The sequence below is a fragment of the Myxine glutinosa genome, chromosome 10, assembly GCF_964187855.1.
Source record: "Myxine glutinosa chromosome 10, kmMyxGlut1.1, whole genome shotgun sequence".
In the NCBI taxonomy this organism is placed as follows: domain Eukaryota; kingdom Metazoa; phylum Chordata; class Myxini; order Myxiniformes; family Myxinidae; genus Myxine; species Myxine glutinosa.
The window spans coordinates 17734163-17753328 of NC_136270.1; the positions used below are offsets into that span (position 1 = coordinate 17734163).

At 46.1% G+C, this 19166-nt stretch overlaps 1 protein-coding gene across 2 annotated transcripts in view; it reads right to left on the reverse strand.

Annotated features, from left to right (window-relative positions):
* Positions 1–19166, reverse strand: part of LOC137434201 (protein LSM14 homolog A) — a 41315-nt gene that overhangs the window by 9937 nt on the left and 12212 nt on the right. For both annotated transcript variants that reach the window (XM_068126978.2, XM_068126977.2), the window contains exon 6: positions 5009–5167. In XM_068126978.2, the coding sequence (XP_067983079.1) occupies positions 5009–5167 (159 nt within the window). The remainder of the gene's footprint in view (positions 1–5008; positions 5168–19166) is intronic.

Genomic DNA, 19166 nt, shown 5'->3' on the forward strand with positions numbered 1-19166 from the left:
AGCGGTAATGTTTGCTGAATTCCAAGATGCTGGCATCTGACACCTTTTACAAAGGTCAAAAAAGAAAGAGCAATCAGAAATTCCAGACCCTCGCCAGGACATGTTTTTAGTGGTTTTTCAGGCTTTTGTGTTAAAACAAATATGGCGGCTGAACCACATGACCGATGACGTTACCATTATTATTTTTTCCACCACCAATTTTCCATAGATGACGCTCAAGAAATTTCATCTTGATCGGATGACGTTTTGTACTTGTCAAATTACGACGTCATAATGGAGGAACATATGGCATCATCATTAACATGTTATTCCTTATGGAGAGTTATTTACAATGAGCCATGTCTCATTTTTTTCATTTGTAGCGCCATGGCACCTCAGCAAAGGACTTCTGTGACTCATTGGGACTGACACAATCTGTCAATTTCCCGACCCGGATCTCAGTCAATGGAGTATCTTCTCTTCTAGACTTGGTTATGACAAACTTCCCTGCAAATGTCTGCTGCTCTTCTTCTGCTCCAATCGGTTCTTCTGCTCATGTGCTTGTAAAAGTGGACATCTCTCTGGCCATTCTCAGAGAGCCTCCTCAGCGCCGACGAGTCTGGCATTTCACTCAGGCCGACTGGCACGGGCTGCAAGCAGCCATCAATCATCTGGACTGGTCTCCCATCTCTACTGCCTCTGACATCAATTCTTCCTGGGAATTCTTCCAAAGCAAACTGCTCTCTCTCATGCACAGATTTATCCCGTCTCGTCTTCAGTTGTCTTACCCTTCCTCCCGTCCATGGCACACTGAATCTTGTGGTGAAGCAGTTGCCCTGAAACAACTTGCCTTTGCCTCTTGGAAGGCAAATCCAACTGAAGGCAATCTCAGTTCCTTCCACCAAGCTCAGAACAAGTGTGTGTCTACCCTCAGGAGTGCCAGGAAGCACTATCTCTCCACACTCAAGAATGAACTCTCAAACTTGTCTCCTTCCTCCAAATCCTGGTGGCATCTGGTCAAATCCGTTTCTGGGGTTTGTTCCCCCTCCATCCCCTCCATCCCCTCTCTCACCTCAAATGGCAACACAGTTGACACCGCACGTGACAAAAGCCGAATGCCTCAACTCTGTGTTTGCCTCAAAATCTTGTGTCCCAAACCCATCTCTCTCTGTTCCCACCTTACCCAGTCGAACCCAACTGCTCCTGGACTCTGTGTCCTTCTCTCCTGACAAGGTAGAGAAGTTTTTGTCAAACCTCGACTCTGATTCTGCAACTGACCAGACGGCATCAGCCCACGGGTCCTAAAATCCTGCTCTGCCGCTCTATCTCATCCTCTCTCTGTTCTTTTCACCCTCTCTTTTGCTCAAGGTCATCTGCCAGCATCTTGGAAATCAGCAAACATTACCGCTTTACACAAAAAAGGTGCAAAAACATATCCTTGCAACTACAGACCAATCAGCCTGCTCCCAATTATCAGCAAAGTCATGGAATCCATCATTGCTTCGGATATCAAATCCTTCCTCTTCTCCAATGGCTTGATCTCCGATCATCAATTTGGATTCAGACCAGGTCATTCTATTCTGGAGATGTTGCTTCTGCTGTCTCAACAATGGATGGAGGTCCTCAATGCCAAACAGGAAATCAGAGCTGTCTCCCTCGACATATCACGTGCCTTCGATATGGTCTGGCACCCAGCTCTGCTCACCAAACTCTCCTCCAATGGTATCCATGGAAATCTCCACACTTGGCTTGCGGACTTCCTCTCTCGGCGCAGTCAACATGTGGCCCTGAATGGATTTCTCTCATCGCCCCTTCCTGTTCTGGCTGGAGTTCCCCAAGGTGGTGTTCTGGGCCCTGTGCTTTTTCTGGTCTTCATCAACGATCTCTCCGACTCTCTGGAAAATCCTCTCTATCTCTTTGCTGATGACTCCACTCTCTGCCGCTCCATTCCTCATCCCTCAGATCGGCAGCCTGCAGCGTCCTCACTCTCTGCAGACCTGGACAAAATCACAGACTGGTCAAACAAGTGGAACATGTCTTTCAATCCTGACAAATCTCACACTCTTACTATGTCTCTCCGAAAAGACTGACTGGAAAACCCTCCTTTCTACTTTCTCACAATCCTCTCCAAGAAGTTCTGTCGCTCAAGCTTTTGGGTCTCACTATCTGCCATGATCTTTCTTGGGAAAACCACATTTCCAAGCTGGCCTCCAAAGCCAGTCGCCGACTGGGCATCCTCCGTCGTGCAAAGTCCTTCCTTGGCACACCTGAGCTCCTCACCACATACAAGGCTTTCATCTGCAGCTCAATGGAATACTGTTCCCCCCCCCTCTGGGTCGGTGCTCCTGCCTCACACCTAGCTCGGCTTCACGCTGCTGAAGCCAAAGCTTTCAGAATCATTGGAATCTCCTGCGAAGAAGCTAACTCCGAGGGCCTTTCACTCACTCACCGCAGGCAGGTTGGTGGTCTTTCTGTCTTCGACCGACTCCTCTCCGGCCTTGCTCCCCCAGCTCTCTCTGTGCTCTGTCCCCCAAATATTCCTACAGGTCGCACAAGATCTGTCAGCAATCCTCTTATGGTTAAACTGCCAAAATCTAGGCTCTCTGCTCACCTTCACTCTTTCATTCCCCTTTTCTCCCGCCTCACTCCCTTCAATCCCACTCCTCCCTCCAGGTCTTTAAAACAGCTGTTAACCACCATCTCTTATCTTCCCCCATCCAAAACCTTGATCTTTTCTGCCCCCCCCCGACCCCCCCCGACCCCCCCCCCCCCCCCCACCCCGAATTCACCCCAGATACATTTTTTCGAAATTCCAACTTCTTTCCTGGAAGTCCCTTGCAGTGTCCATACTCCATATGTTTTACACCTCTCCCACAGACCCCCAAAGCCCTCTCCCTCCCACAGTTCTCTCGATGTCCCTGCTCTCATATGTTGTGTTTGTGTCCCTTCCCCCTCTCTCCCCATCTTGTCAACCACTCCCCTTATTTTGTGTTTTATTTGTCGGTTTGTGTCGGTTTGACTTTTTGTGTGATTAATGTTAGCTCTTTCACGAGCCTCGATCTTGTATACAACAACAACAACAACAACAACAAAAAACCTTAAAAACCACTGAAAATATATCCTGGTAAGGGTTTGCAATCTCTGATTGGTCTTTTTCTTGTTTAATAATGTTCTTGCATTTATAATGCTGTTGTTTGGCCTAAAATAGATGCACTAATTTGAATTGTTGAGGGATCATCACTCAAGGGAGGGGAAATTAAATAAAGAGCAAACCAGGTTGAGAAAAACACAATGAGACATTACTCAAGTATTTTCCGTGTTGGTGGCTTCGTAGTACGATATTGATTTTACATACAGTACCTTCAGAAGGTATTCACACTGCTTAATTTTTTTCATATTTTGTTGTGTTACAGCCTGAATTTAAAAAAGGGTTTTATTGAGATTTTGTGTCACTGATCACATAATATAATACCCCATAGTTTCAAAGTAGAACATTTTGTGAGAATTGTTTACAAAATAATTAAAAATTAAATACAGAAATATCGAATTCACACAAGTATTCAACCCCCTGAATCAATACTTCGTAGAAGCGCCTTTGGCAGCGATTACAGCTTCGAGTCTTCTTGGGTACATCTGTATCAGCTTTGCACATCTGGATTTGGGGAGTGTCTCCCATTCTTCCTTGTAGATTTGCTAAAGCTCTGTCAAGTTGGATGAGAAGCATTGGTGAACAGCAATATTCAAGTCTTTCCACAGATTCCCAATTGGATTCCAGTCTGAGCTTTGCCTGGACCACTCAAAGACTTTCATGTTGCTGTTCTGAAACCATTCCAGTAAGACTTTGGCTGTATGCTTGGGGTCATTGTCCTGTTGGAACATAAATCTTCACCACAGTCTAAGATCTTTTGTGTTCATTGTTCCTCTCTCCTTACAAGTCTCCCAGTCCCTGTTGCTGAAAAGCATCCCCATAGCATGATGCTGCCACCACGATGCTTCACGGGCGGGATGGTGTTAGATGGTGATGAGCTGTGCTCAGTTTCCACCAGACGTCGGGCTTTGCATTCAGGACAGAGTTCAATTTTCGTCTCTTCGTCTCATCATAAAAACAATATTTTGCCTCATACTATCAGTGTCTTTCACATGCCTGTTTGCAAATTCCAGGCATGCTGTCATGTGCCTTTTTCTTAGGAGTGGCTTCCGTCTGGCCACTCTCCCATTAAAGCCTACATTTGTGAAGTGCTGCAGAGACTGTTGTCCTTCCGGCAGGTTCTGTCATCTCAGCTAAGGAAGTCTGTGGTTCTGTCACAATGGTCATTGGGTTCTTGGTCACCTCCCTGACCAAGGTCCTTCTTGCCCGGTTGCTCAGTTTGGTCGGACAGCCAGCTCTAGGAAGAGTCTGAGTAGTTCCATATTATTCTTTTTCCATTTCCTAACGTTGGAGCTCACTGTGCTTTTGGAAACTTACAACACTCTAGAAATTGTTTTATACCCTTCCCCAGATCTATGCCTCCTCACAATTCTATCTCTCAGTTCTATGGACAGTTCATGGTAGAGCTTCGCTATAGCTTCATTGGACTTCATGTCAACTGTGGGACCTTATCTAGAAAAATGTGTTTCTTTCTAAATCATGTCCAATCAATTATTGAATTAGCTACAGATGGACTCCAAATAAAGTTGTGCAGACATCTCAAGGATGATCAAAGAAATTTGGATGCACCTGAGCTCAATTTGGTGTCGTAACAAAGGGGATGAATACTTGTTGACACAAGATATTTCAGCTTTTCATTATTTTGTAAAAAAAAATTCAAAAAAAAAGAAATTTCTCTGACATTATAGGGTATTTATGTGTAGAGCAGTCACAAAAAATCACAATTTCATTTTAAATTCAGGTTGTAACAAAACAAAATGTGAAAAAAGTCAAGGGGTGTGAATAATTTCTGAAGGCACTGTAGCTGCTACAGGCAATCAAAGGCATCCCTAAATGGGTAACCCAATCAGGTGCATATGACTAAGTTCCAAACTTGCTGACCTTTTCTGCCCTCATGCCTTTCGGGGGGATTGGGCAAATGAGGAGTGCCTGAAGTGAGAGGCATTCCCTGGTCCTTAATTGAAGTCCCTGGTGGTAACATTTCCTTCCTAGGACTTCTGTGTTCTGAGGAGGCAGATGAGGAAGGCTCCACCGTCAGATCTAAAGGAACAGAAATGCCAAGAAAAGACATGGATGATGATCCTTCACAAGATTCCAGGCTCCAATCTATCAAATGTGTCAGCAGTTAAACGGACGAACGGACACAGCATTTGTTGAACCTCCCATCTGCAACATCCCGATTTGTATACACGATGCTGATGACCCGTAAACACTCCAAAGTAAGTAAGTAGGTGATTGTGGCACCAAAAACAGGTCAGCAAGTTAATAATTTGCAATTCAATATTACACATGCTGAAGTAGAGATGTCAAATGAGAAGTGAGGAGAAAGTTGTGAAGGTTGAGAGCATGGCACAACCTTAAATAAATAAATAAAATTTTCCTGGGGCTGGTGGGAAAGAAAAAAATATTGTGTTTATGGTCACATCTCCAATGGTAAAGTTTCCTTTTCATAACTCCTGGTCCATCTGAACTCCTCTAAATTCATCTATTAATCAGTGCTACTGTACTTTCACCTCCTTTAAATTAGCCTCCACCAGTGCTACTGTACTTTCACATCTAGCCGTGCTACTTTACTTTCACATATACTGGTGAAACTGTACTTTCACATCTACCGGTGCTACTGCACTTTCACCGCTACTGGTGCTACTGTTTTCACTTCTATCAGTTCTACTGTACTGTCACATGGAAGGAAAAGCAGCAGCAATAACATACTCCCTTCCACCAAACCCCTGCAACCCCTTCCACCCAAAATGACGACTCCATCTACATCTTCCAAACAAACAGTGACTCCTCCATCTCCATCTCTCTTTCATACAACAGGGCCAAACACTTTTAACTACTCATTCCAGCTCCAGCTAGTTTGACATCTCTGCAGTTCCCTTTCCTGGGAAAACCACATTTCCAAGCTGGCCTCCAAAGCCAGTCGCCAACTGGGCATCCTCCATTGTGCGGTCTTTTCTGGGCACTTCTGAGCTCCTTTTTTTTTTTTTTTTTTTTTTTTGTATACTGAATCGAGGCTCGTGAAAGAGCTAACATTTATTTCACAAACAAATCAACCAGACAAACAAAACACACAAAAAGAGGGAGCGGAAGACAAGATGGGGAGAGAAGGGGAAGCACACAACCACAACATTTGAGAGCAGGGAGAAGTGTGGGAGGGAGAGGGCTTGGGGGCAGGAGGCGTGGGAATGGGGGGGGGGGGGGGGGGAGGTATAAAACACAAGGGGACCGAAATTAGCGGGGGTAGAAAAGATCACGGTTTTGGATGGGGGAGGATAAGAGATGGTGGTGAACAGCTGTTTTAAAGACCTGGAGGGTGGAGTGGGATTGAAGAGAGTGAGGGAGTTTGTTCCAGAGGTGGGAGAAAAGAGGAATGAAGGAGTGAAGGTGAGCAGAAAGTCTTGATTTTGGCAGTTTAACCATAAGAGGGTTGCAGGCAGATCTTGTGCGACCTGTAGGAATATTTGGGGGACAGAGCCCAGAGAGAGCTGGGGGGGGCAAGGCCAGAGAGGAGTCGGTAGAAGACGGAAAGACCACCAACCTAACTGCGGTGAGTGAGTGAAAGGCCCTTGGAGTTAGCTTCATCGCGGGAGATTCCAATGATTCTGAACGCTTTGGTTTCAACAGCGTGAAGACGAGCTAGGTGTGAGGCAGGAGCACCAGACCAGAGGGGAGAGCAGTATTCCATAGAGCTGCGGATGAAAGCCTTGTATGTGGTGAGGAGCTCAGGTGTGCCAAGGAAGGACTTCGCACGACGGAGGAGGATGCCCAGTCGGCGACTGGCTTTGGAGGCCAGATTTGAAATGTGGTTTTCCCAGGAAAGATCATGGCAAATAGTGAGACCCAAAAGCTTGAGTGACAGAACTTCTTGGAGAGGATTATTCAGAAAGTGGATGGGAGGGTTTTCCAGTCGGTCTTTTCGGAGAGACATCGTAAGAGTGTGAGATTTATCAGGATTGAAAGACATGTTCCATTTGTTTGCCCAGTCTGTGATTTTGTCCAGGTCTGCAGAGAGTGAGGAGGCTGCAGACTGCCGATCTGAGGGATGAGGAATGGAGCGACAGAGAGTAGAGTCGTCAGCTCCTCACCACATACAAAGCTTTCATCCGCAGCTCGATGGAATACTGCTCTCCCCTCTGTGCTGGTGTTCCTGCCTCACACCTTGCTCGGCTTCAAGCGGTTGAAACCAAAGCATTCAGAATCATTGGAATCTCCCGCGATGAAGCTGATTCTGAGGGCCTTTCTCGCTCTCACCGCAGGTAGGTTGGTGGTCTTTCTGTCTTCTACCGACTCCTCTCCGGCCTTGCTCCCCCTGCTCTGTTTGTGCTGTATCCCCCAAATATTCCTGCAGAACGCACAAGATCTGACAGCAACCCTCTTCTGGTGAAACTGCCAAAATCAAGACTATCTGCTCACCTTCACTCTTTCATTCCTCTTTTTTCCCACCTCTGGAACAAACTCCCATACTCTCTTCAATCCCTCTCCTCCCTCCAGGTCTTTAAAACAGCTGTTCACCACCATCTCTAATCTTCCCATATCCAAAACCTTGATCTTTTCTACCCCCGTTAAAACACCACAAATCCACCTCTTTCAATCCCCAACTTCTTTCCTGAAATTCCTAGAAGTGTTCATTTGCTTTATTCTCTACTGGTGCTACTGTACCAGTAGAGAATAACCCTCCCTCCTGTGTAACCCTCCCTCCTCCCCCAGCCCTCCCCCTTCCACAGATCTACCGACGTCCCTGTTCTCTTCTGTTGTTGTGCTTGTGTGCTTCCCCCCCTCTCCCCCTCTTGTCTCCCGCTCCCTTCATTGCTTGTTTTATGTGTCTGTGCATGTTTTCATGTTCAATGTGTTAGCTCTTACAAGAGCCTATATTCCTACAAAAAAAAGCTCCCTCTTCCTCACATATGGTGATTTCAATCATCACTATGCTAATTGGCTGGGTGTTGGTACCCCTCTCACCATCCATGCAACTTCAGCAAAGGACTTCTGTGATACCATGGGACTGACTCAATCTGTAAACTTTCCAACCTGGATTTCTGTCAAGGGCAAATCCTCCCTTCTGGGCTTGACTTCCCCACCAATGTATCTTGCTCTTCCTCTGCCCCAATTGGTTCATCTGATAATGTGCTTGTGAAGGTCAACATCTCTCCAGCCATTCTCAGAACAGCTTCAGTGCTGGAAAGTCTGGTAGTTCACTCAGGAAAACTGGCAGGGACTGCAAGCAGCCATTACACTTCAGACTGGTCTCCTATATCTAACGCACCTGATATTAACTCAGCCGACGAATTCTTCCACAGAAACCTGCTCTCTCTTATGCACAGATCCATCCTATCTTGTCTTCAGTTTTTTTGTTCTGGTTGAAGGCTCTAGTCATGTACTATGTAGTCCTCATCGAGGCCAGGCCTTAAATAAAATAACTGCATTGACAAATGTGAGGAAAGCGAAATAAAAGAGAGAAGGTGAAGGTGAGGAGTGATAATGAGTAAGAAAAGTGTATGATGAAAAGTGTATGATGTTTTTTGCAAGAAAAAGAGATTGAAGCTAGCCCTGTAGCTGTAGTTTGAGACAGAAAGCAAGACCAGCAATCCTGACACGGAGAGTGCAAGATGGTTCCGGGCACTACTTTAACGCTCCTAAGTCCAAACGGTAGTTCTACACTGAGTGGTTGCTGTCTACAACCTACTACCTAAAAACCCATCCTCCCCCACCCCTCCCTCCTTGCCCCCTATTGTACACTGAATACTGTGGTGAGGCAGTTACCTTGAAACAACTTGCATTCTTCTTCACAAAGTCACATCCGACCGAAGGCAAATCCGATCGAAGGCAAATCCGATCGAAGGCAAATCCTATTGAAGGCAAATCCAATCAAAAGCAACCTCCTGCTCTGCTGCTCTTGCATATCCTCTCCCACTAGCCTTTACCCCAATCATTTTCCCGAGGTCAGCTTCCATCTTCTTGGAAGTCAGCCAACGTCACTGCATTACATAAAAAGATGCAACACCTTGCTCAACTTGAAGCCATGAAAACCAAGGCTCTCAAAATCATTGGAGTCACTCACGATGAAGCTGAGTCTATGGGCCTATCACTTGACCATCGCCGACAAGTCGGTGGTTGCTCGCTTTTTTCTTCCAACTCCTTTCTGGTCTTGCACCCTCTTGTTCTCTACACGCAGTCCACCAGCCACCTATTTCTAGTAAAACTCCCAAAATCCAGAATTACTTCTCACCTCCACTCATTTGTTCCTTCTTTTTTCCTGCTTGTGGAACCAACTTCCACAACCGCACATCCTCTTCAATCTTTCTTTCCTCCAGGTCTTCAAGACAGCTGTTCGCCATCATCTCAGATCATCCCCCATTCAAAACCATGATCTTTTGTACACCCATTAAACCACACCTACCCCTCTCCCCCATAAAATTTGCTTCTGTATTCATCATGTCCACCGCTTGCATTCTACCCCTACCCCCCACAGTTACCCGCATCCCTTGTTTGTCCGTCTCAGTCTATTTTCTCCGTCGGCCCTACTGTTGGCATTTCCCCCTTCTCTTTCTGCTGTTTCTTTTGTTATGTTGCGTTCTGATCCGTTCGGTGTTCTAGCTCTTCCATGAGTCTTGACTATGTATACAAAAAGATAAAATAAACAGGCTGACAAAAAACTGTGTATTGCATGCGAGGATAAATATTACAAAAGGAGGAGTTAACAAACAGAGCAAAGAGTTCGGTGTTATTTATCCAGAACAGGGTGGATATAGTCTGTACCCTTTCAATGATTAAAGGTCCACAGACACTGAAACAAAAATAAAAAATTGATGTCATCTTAATTTTAAAGCAATAAACAAAGAACTGAATGTGGTTTTTTTATTCTAATAATTTTTTGATGTGTTACAGTTAAAATAAATAGGGGCAATATCCCTGGGTGGTCACCTGGTAGAACAAAGCAGTATACTACACTGACTGAAGGTATTTTAAACCAATTTCAATGGTTAATAGAAGACAGGACAGCATGTACAATCATACTAACATAATCATAAGACTTTAAAAAATAAAAAATATATAGCTATTTTGGGGGGCAACTCCATCCCCTGCACCTGCACCTTTCCCCTCTGTAGACTCCCATAGACCCCGATTTTTCTAATGCCATGAACAAACATTGGTACATCACGGGTAATGAATGGAACGTTTTGTCGCTGTCGCTCAAGCTTTTGGGTCTCACTATCTGCCATGATCTTTCTTGGGAAAACCACATTTCCAAGCTGGCCTCCAAAGCCAGTCGCCGACTGGGCATCCTCCGTCATGCGAAGTCCTTCCTCGGCACACCTGAGCTCCTCACCACATACAAGGCTTTCATCCGCAGCTCAATGGAATACTGTTCTCCCCTATGGGCTGGTGCTCCTGCCTCACACCTGGCTCGGCTTCACGCTGTTGAATCCAAAGCTTTCAAAATCATTGGAATCTCCCACGATGAAGCTATCTCTGAGGGCCTTTCACTCACTCACCGCAGGCAGGTAGGTAGGTGGTCTTTCTGTCTTCTACCGACTCCTCTCCGGCCTTGCTCCCCCAGCTCTCTCTGTGCTCTGTCCCCCAAATATTCCTACAGGTCGCACAAGATCTGCCAGCAACCCTCTGATGGTTAAACTGCCGAAATCTCGGCTCTCTGCTCACCTTCACTCTTTCATTCCTCTTTTCTCCCGCCTCTGGAACAAACTCCCACACTCCCTTCAATCCCACTCCTCCCTCCAGGTCTTTAAAACAGCTGTTCACCACCATCTCTTATCTTCCCCCATCCAAAACCTTGATCTTTTCTACCCCCACTAATTCACCCCAGATCCACCTTGTTTGAAATTCCAACTTCTTTCCTGGAAGTCCTGGCAGTGTCCATATGTTTATACCTCTCCCACCCCCCCCCCCCCCCCCCTTCACATGCCTCGCCCCCAAAGCCCTCTCCCTCCCACAGATCTCTCCATGTCTCCATGTCTCTCGGTCCCTGCTCTCAAATGTTGTGTTTGTGTCCTTCCCCCTCTCTCCCCATCTTGTCTACCGCTCCCGATGTTATTTGTTTTATGTGTCTGTTTGTCTTTCTGTGTGATTATTGTTCGCTCTTTCACGAGCCTCGATCTTGTATACAAAAAAAAACAAAAAAAAACAAAAAACAAAAACGTTGTGGTCAAGTTTCATCAAAATGTTGTGTGTGTCGTTTCGGAGCAGAATGCAAATACCTACTTTGGGGGGCTCAAATCCCCCATGGACTTCCTTAGACCCCAGTTTTTTTAAATGTTGTGAACAAACTTTGCTACGGCACGGGTGATTAATGGAATGTTGTGGTCAAATTTCATTGAAATAGTGTGTGCAATTTCAGAGGAAAAAGCCAAATCCTATTTTGTTTTGTTTGGTGTTGGGTGAGTTGGGAGAGTGGGAGGTGTCAAACCTGGATCCACTTTGACACCCGATAGACCCCCTTGGACCAGAGATTTTATGCCGTGAACAACCTTGAATTGCAACATACCAAATATAATTTGTGCCAAGTTTGATCACAATCCCATCAGCAGTTTCGAAGAAGAAGTTGCAAGTGTTTATGGAACTACGTTCCAGGTGAGCTAAAAAGCAAACCGTCCGGTACCGCCCCTAAAAATAGCAATGATCAGAGCGTCATGACAATCAAAGGCAAGATTGTCTCAGCATGCAACGGATAATGGCCGCACAACTCGCTTCAGACTCGTCAGAAAGTGAATTTGACAAAGATTTTTCTTATCAAGAATCCTGTGATAGTCAAAATCATTATAAAAATTACCAGCAGCAAAAAATTATCGATGATGCAGCGGGTCACATGGGTAATAAATTCGGTTTTTTGGGGGGTGGAGCAAATCGAGCGTAAAAAGACACCCAAAAACATTAATAGAGACGGCGGCAGGGATTTTCGAAGCTCCACACGGTCTCCACGTTTTTCGAAGTTAAGTCTGTTCACAATTGTATTTTGTCGAAACTGTATTTATCTTTCGGTGTGTGAAGTTATTGTGTGCAACTTTGGTTGTTTCTCGGTGTTTATCTTTCATAAATTGATCGTCTGTTTGCCGTGTCGCGAGCAAGGCCTTGTACAGTGTGCACTGTACAACCTTGAGGCTTTGTTTTTCTCTCAGTGGTCCGTCGTTTGTGATCCAATAACTTTCGTTCTCTGTATTCCCAGTCTTTTCACCCATAGCCTACTTCCTTGTGTAAATCTCAACTCAACAACAAAAAAAAAAAAAAAAAAAAAAAAAACATTTCCTTCTCTGTTCTCATTCGTTTATTCATTCTTATTCGTTGTTTCGTTCTTCGACCACGTGTTTCTCCCCCATTTCCCCAGATAGTTTTCACTCATTAACCTTCAATGTTTACACTTTCCCCTCAAGTTATGTATTCCGTCATATTTTATAACACCTTTTTCTTCTTCTTCTTTAAAAGACTACTTTCGACTTGCTCACCAAATCAATTCATCCCAAAAAAAATATCCATCTCCTATAGTGCCTTTTTTCTACATTCCCTAAACTCTCCTGCACTCCATCCTCCATCCAGCGTCCTTAAACGTATTTTTAACTCGAAGATCACAAGAAACTCATTTTGCAATAAATGTTCGTTTCCCATAAATCGTACACTTTCAAAAATCCAATCTCACCCCTCCCCTCCAAATCTTCCCCATAACCCCTCCCCTCCAAATCTTCCCCATCACCCCTCCCCTCCAAATCTTCCCCATCACCCATCCCTTTCAAATCTCCCCCCTTGCCCCCTCCCTCCTAAACTACCCCCTCACCCCTCCCCGCCAAGACGCCCCCTCACCCCTCCCCTCCTAGACTCCTGCCTCACCCCTCCCCTCCAAATCTCCCCCATATCCCATCCCTTTCAAATCCCTCCCCTTGTCCCTTCCCTCCCAAACTCCCCCCTCACCCCTCCCCTTCAAATCTCCCCACCCTCATTGCTTCTCAATTTCCCCCCTCTCACTCCCCCTCCTCAAAGCATCCTCCCCGCTTCTTCCCCCTTCAAACTCTCACCTCCATCTCCCCCAACCTTCTGCCTCGCTCTTCCCCCTCCTAAAATAACACCTCATTGTGGCTCACCCAATCACCATCAAACCTTTTGTCCGCCCCATCGTTCCCTTTCTCCGAGCTATTCTGAAATCTCTGACACACCTTCAACAGCTCTCCCTACCTCTTCCACCTCTTCCACATCTTACCCTACCCCTCCTCCCCCCTGTTCTGTATCTGATGCTCCCCCTTCCTCTTCATTAACGGTATGGACCTCAAACATCCGGGGCCTTCGTTCAAACTTAACTGATCTCTCCATACAGGTTGCTTCTGTCAAACCAGACGTGATCTGCTTAACAGAAACTTTCCTCCTTTATGATGTCTCTGATTCCATAGTATCTCTCCCGGGCTACTCCCTCCTCCGGTATGATAGACCTGAGCCTCGTCCTGGAGGCGGGGTTGCTATCTTTATCAAAAACTCTCTTCCTCACTCGCCCTGCACTGCACTCTCTCCACCTCACCCCCAGGAATACCTCTGGCTACGGCTTCCCCTTCGCTCCCACCTCTTGTTCATATGTGTGTTGTACCGTCCACCAAACAGTGATGACTCCATCTACATCTACATCTACATCTCGCTGTCTGATGATATGGACCAACTTCTATCTACTCATCCCAACTCTCTCTTCCTCATATGTGGTGATTTCAACTGTCATCATGCCAGTTGGCTGGGTGTGGGTACCTCTCTCACCAGCCATGGCTCCTCAGCAAAGGACTTCTGCGACTCACTGGGACTGACACAATCTGTCAATTTCCCGACCCGGATCTCAGTCAACGGAACATCTTCTCTTCTGGACTTGGTTATGACTAACTTCCCTGAAAATGTCTGCTGCTCTTCTTCTGCTCCGATCGGATCATCTGATCATGTCCTTGTTAAAGTGGACATCTCTCTGACCATCCTCAGGGAGCCTGCTCAGCGTAGACGAGTCTGGCATTTCACTCAGGCCAACTGGCACGGTCTTCAAGCAGCCATCAATCATCTGGACTGGTCTCCCATCTCTACCACCTCTGACATCAACTCATCCTGGGAATTCTTCCAAAGTAAATTGCTCTCTCTCATGCACAGATTTATCCCATCTCGTCTTCAGTTGTCATACCCTTCCTCCCGTCCATGGTACACGGAATCTTGTGGTGAGGCTGTTGCCCAGAAACAACTTGCCTTCGTCTCCTGGAAAGCAAATCCAACGGAAGGAAATCTCATTTCCTTTCACAAAGCCCGAAACAAGTGTGTGTCCACCCTCAGGAGAGCCAGGAAACAATATCTCTCCGTTCTCAAGACCGAACTCTCTTATCTGTCTCCCTCTTCCAAATCCTGGTGGCGTCTGGTCAAATCCGTTTCTGGTGTTTGTTCCCCCTCCATCCCCTCCCTTACCTCAAACGGCTACACAGCTGACTCCGCACGTGAAAAAGCTGAATGCCTCAACTCTGTGTTTGCCTCTAAATCTTGTGTCCCAAACCCATCCCTCTCTGTACCCACCATACCCAGTCGTACCCTGCTGCTCCTGGACTCCGTGTCCTTTCCTCCTGACAAGGTGGAAAAGTTTCTGTCAACCCTCGACTCTGATTCTGCAACTGGACCCGACGGCATCAGCCCACGGGTCCTAAAATCCTGCTCTGCTGCTCTATCTCACCCTCTCTCTGTTCTCTTCACCCTCTCTTTTGCTCAAGGTCAACTGCCATCTGCTTGGAAATCAGCCAACATCACCGCTTTGCACAAAAAAGGTGCAAAAACAGATCCTAGCAACTACAGACCAATCAGCCTTCTCCCAATTATCAGCAAAGTCATGGAATCCATCATTGCTTCTGATATGAAATCTTTCCTCTTCTCCAATGGCTTGATCTCTGATCATCAATTTGGTTTCAGACCAGGTCACTCTACTCTGGACATGCTGCTTCTGCTGTCTCAACAATGGATGGAGGTCCTCAATGCCAAACAGGAAATTAGAGCTGTCTCCCTCGACATATCACGTGCCTTCGACACGGTCTGGCACCCCGCTCTGCTCACCAAACTCTCCTCCTTTGGTATCCATGGAAATCTCCACGCATGGCTGGCGGACTTCCTCTCTAGTCGTCGTCAACGTGTGGCCCTGAATGGGTTTCTCTCATCTCCTCTTCCTGTTCAGGCTGGAGTTCCCCAAGGCAGTGTTCTGGGCCCCGTGCTTTTTCTGGTCTTCATCAATGATCTCTCTGACTCTCTCGAAAATCCTCTCTATCTCTTTGCTGATGACTCCACTCTCTGCCGCTCCATTCCTCTTCCCTCAGATCGGCAGTCTGCTGCCTCCTCACTCTCTGAAGACCTGGACAAAATCACAGACTGGTCAAACAAGTGGAACATGTCTTTCAATCCTGACAAATCTCACACTCTTACTATGTCTCTCCGAAAAGATCGACTGGACAACCCTCCCATCTACTTTCTCAACAATCCTCTCCAAGAAGTTCTGTCGCTCAAGATTTTGGGTCTCACTATCTGCCATGATCTTTCTTGGGAAAACCACATTTCCAAGCTGGCCTCCAAAGCCAGTCGCCGACTGGGCATCCTCCGTCGTGCGAAGTCCTTCCTCGGCACACCTGAGCTCCTCACCACATACAAGGCTTTCATCCGCAGCTCAATGGAATACTGTTCTCCCCTATGGGCCGGTGCTCCTGCCTCACACCTAGCTCGGCTTCACGCTGTTGAAACCAAAGCTTTCAGAATTATTGGAATCTCCCGCGATGAAGCTATCTCTGAGGGCCTTTCACTCACTCACCGCAGGCAGGTAGGTGGTCTTTCTGTCTTCTACCGACTCCTCTCCGGCCTTGCACCCCCAGCTCTCTCTGTGCTCTGTCCCCCAAATATTCCTACAGGTCGCACAAGATCTGCCAGCAACCCTCTGATGGTTAAACTGCCGAAATCTCGGCTCTCCGCTCACCTTCACTCTTTCATTCCTCTTTTCTCCCGCCTCTGGAACAAACTCCCTCACTCCCTTCAATCCCACTCCTCCCTCCAGGTCTTTAAAACAGCTGTTCACCACCATCTCCTTTCTTCCCCCATCCAAAACCTTGATCTTTTCTACCCCCGCTAATTCACCCCAGATCCACTTTGTTTGAAATTCCAACTTCTTTCCTGGAAGTCCTGGCAGTGTCCATATGTTTTATACCTCTCCCACTGCCCCCTTCCCACGCCCCCCCCCCCCAAAGCCCTCGCCCTCTCTCAGATCTCTCGATGTCTCCATGTCTCTCGGTCCCTGCTCTCAAATGTTGTGTTTGTGTCCTTCCCCCTCTCTCCCCATCTTGTCTACCGCTCCCTATGTTATATGTTTTATGTGTCGGTTTGTCTTTCTGTGTGATTAATGTTCGCTCTTTCACGAGCCTCGATCTTGTATACAAAAAAAAAAAAAAAAAAAATATTGTTATGAATTTTGGGGTAGGCATATATAGATTTAGGTAGATCTGAATAGGTATCATGCTTTGTCTGTCGTGCTAGAGAATCTCACCTGTAATAAGTTCTGTGTTTAGGCGGTTTGTCGGATTAAGGTGTGTCTTCGTCCCCATTATGAGGAATGGGGCCTGATAAATAGTTCTAGGGAATAAAGATAAGACCCCTGTGTGTGAAACCTTGATCATTCCTTTGTCCCGTATGGCAACACACCACATATAGTCTGGGATCCGAGGCCTGGAAATGTGTAAAAAAGTGATTTTGAAGTGACACCCCTGCTATAAAATGTTTGACCCCTAGATCATGTCTGTGGGGGTGTTAGCCACCAGAAAAGTGACTTTAGCAAGGTAGTTTGGATTGCGCGAATTCTGTAAGGACGTTTTTTAACTTGGGGCGTCAACTGTAAAAAAGTAAGAAATTTAGGGGTAGGGGAAGTTCAATTGACCATATATCCCATAATACAGGGGTGAGTGCAACAAATTACCACTCATTCTTTTTGTTATAAAGTTGGCTTTTATATGAAATATGATTCAACGTGATTGGACCATCCATGAGGTCAGCAGAGGTCAAAAGGTCACGGAAAGTGGGTTAAGCTGAAAATTTAGCTCCTTTATCAAATAATTCACATATGTATATGTCACAATATGTTCTTTGCATCCCTCTACTGTTTCTGGCCTATATTGATCGTAATAGTGATGGTTTACTGTGGTGGTTGATGCTTTTCATCTTTTGAGTGGTGCTAGTGATTATTATGCTACATTTGTTTCAGCAACTTGCTTCACTCTTGCTGATCTTTATGATTACCATCGATCTTCAGCCTCCCTAGCTGGAGCAAGCTTCCTTCTTGTCAATTATTATTTACGTAACAAACATACAAACATACATAGAGAAAACAAAGATTGGTTATGGACCATTGCTTCCACAAAACCCAACCAACGCAGATGTAGTCCAGACCTCATTGGACTACTTTGTCTCCTTGAGTCTTAAGATGGGTCAGGCTAAGACGGTGGTGACTTGTGACCAGGCGATATATGACATAGTAAAGGGGTTGTTTAGGAAGGAATCGGAAAAGTACAAAGATGTTATTGTTCGACTTGGAGGATTCCATATTGCCCAGAACTTCTTGGGATCTATTGGATTTTTCATAATGGAGAGTGGCATAGAGGACATTCTGGTTTCTAGTGATATCTGTGGTCGAGGTACAGCCAATAAAGTCATGGCAGGAAAAGATTATTATAAGATGGTCCGTTATCATTCATGGTTGAGTGAGGCATTGTTCATGCTGAAGTGGGAGGCATTTGAGAAATGGCTGTTGTTCGAGAAGACTGAGGAGACACTTTCTTTGCTTTCGTCTCTGCTTGAAAGTCTTAGAAATGCCTTTGACAGGAAAGAGAAGGACGAATTTGCTGCACTCATGAAGGAAGTCATGAAATGCCTAGAGTCACTGGAGTCACTCTGGGGAGATTTTGAGAAGGGATTAGGAGTGACAGCCCATCTTTGGAGCATGTACATAGACATGCTGCTTATCCTAAGGCGTTACATCCATGCTGAGAGAGCTGGGCTGTGGCAACAGCACTTACAAGAGGTACAGAATATGCTACCCTATACCTTTGCTTCCGGCCATAGTAAGTACATGTCCTGCCTTCCGATCTATCTCAGTGAGATGCAAAAGCTTCCAGAAACAGCACCAGAAGTGCACGAGGAGTTTGCAGCTGGCAAATTCACAGTTCACCAGACTGCAGGCGACTTTAATGGTGTGTGGACAGACCTTGCCCTTGAACAGACCTACAATAGGGAAGGAAAAACAAGCCTCTTTAAGGGTATAACACAGTCTGAATCAGCACGAGAAAAGTACATCAAGGCTCTACCGTTCATGACCTCTGTCTCTGAAAGTGTAAAACAGATGGCACACATGGCCTCGCCGCAATCTGACCACCACGGGAAGCTGAGGAAAGACGACATGGAAGCCGTGTTGCAGATCAAACGGACCGTGGAAGAGAAGATGCAAAACCCATTCGATCCTTCACTTGCAACAGATAAACTAATGAACATATCCACAGGTCAGATTCTTGCAGCAACTACCCTGGTAGATGCCAACCGTCTAGGCTTGGAGGCAATGGATGCTGCCACGACAACGAATGCAGACAAGATTGTCCAACCGAAGATAGAAACATTCGCCACGCATCTGAAGAAAAGTAAGAAAAAGATGGACACTGTGAAAGAAGTCATCAGAGAGGAGAGTGCAGTGACAAGGGCACTTTGTTTCGCACAGGACCTGAGTGATGAGGCACGGACTGAGGCATTTAGTTACGAATGGCTTGAGTACCCTCCCTCGTTGTTTGAGCCAGAGAAGAATGGATTTTCCATGCGCAAAGGTTGCAAATCCAACTATCTATCCACTCTACAGGCAGAGGTTGCTGAGTCATGGGAACCGTTAAAAGAGTTGCCTCCTTCTGCATCTGATGCAGTTTATGTAGTCAATGCAATGGCATTCATCCAGCGGTTCAACACACTTGGTTCGAGTACATTTGACCAACTTCAGGAAAGGTACAGGAACAAACTCTTGAACATG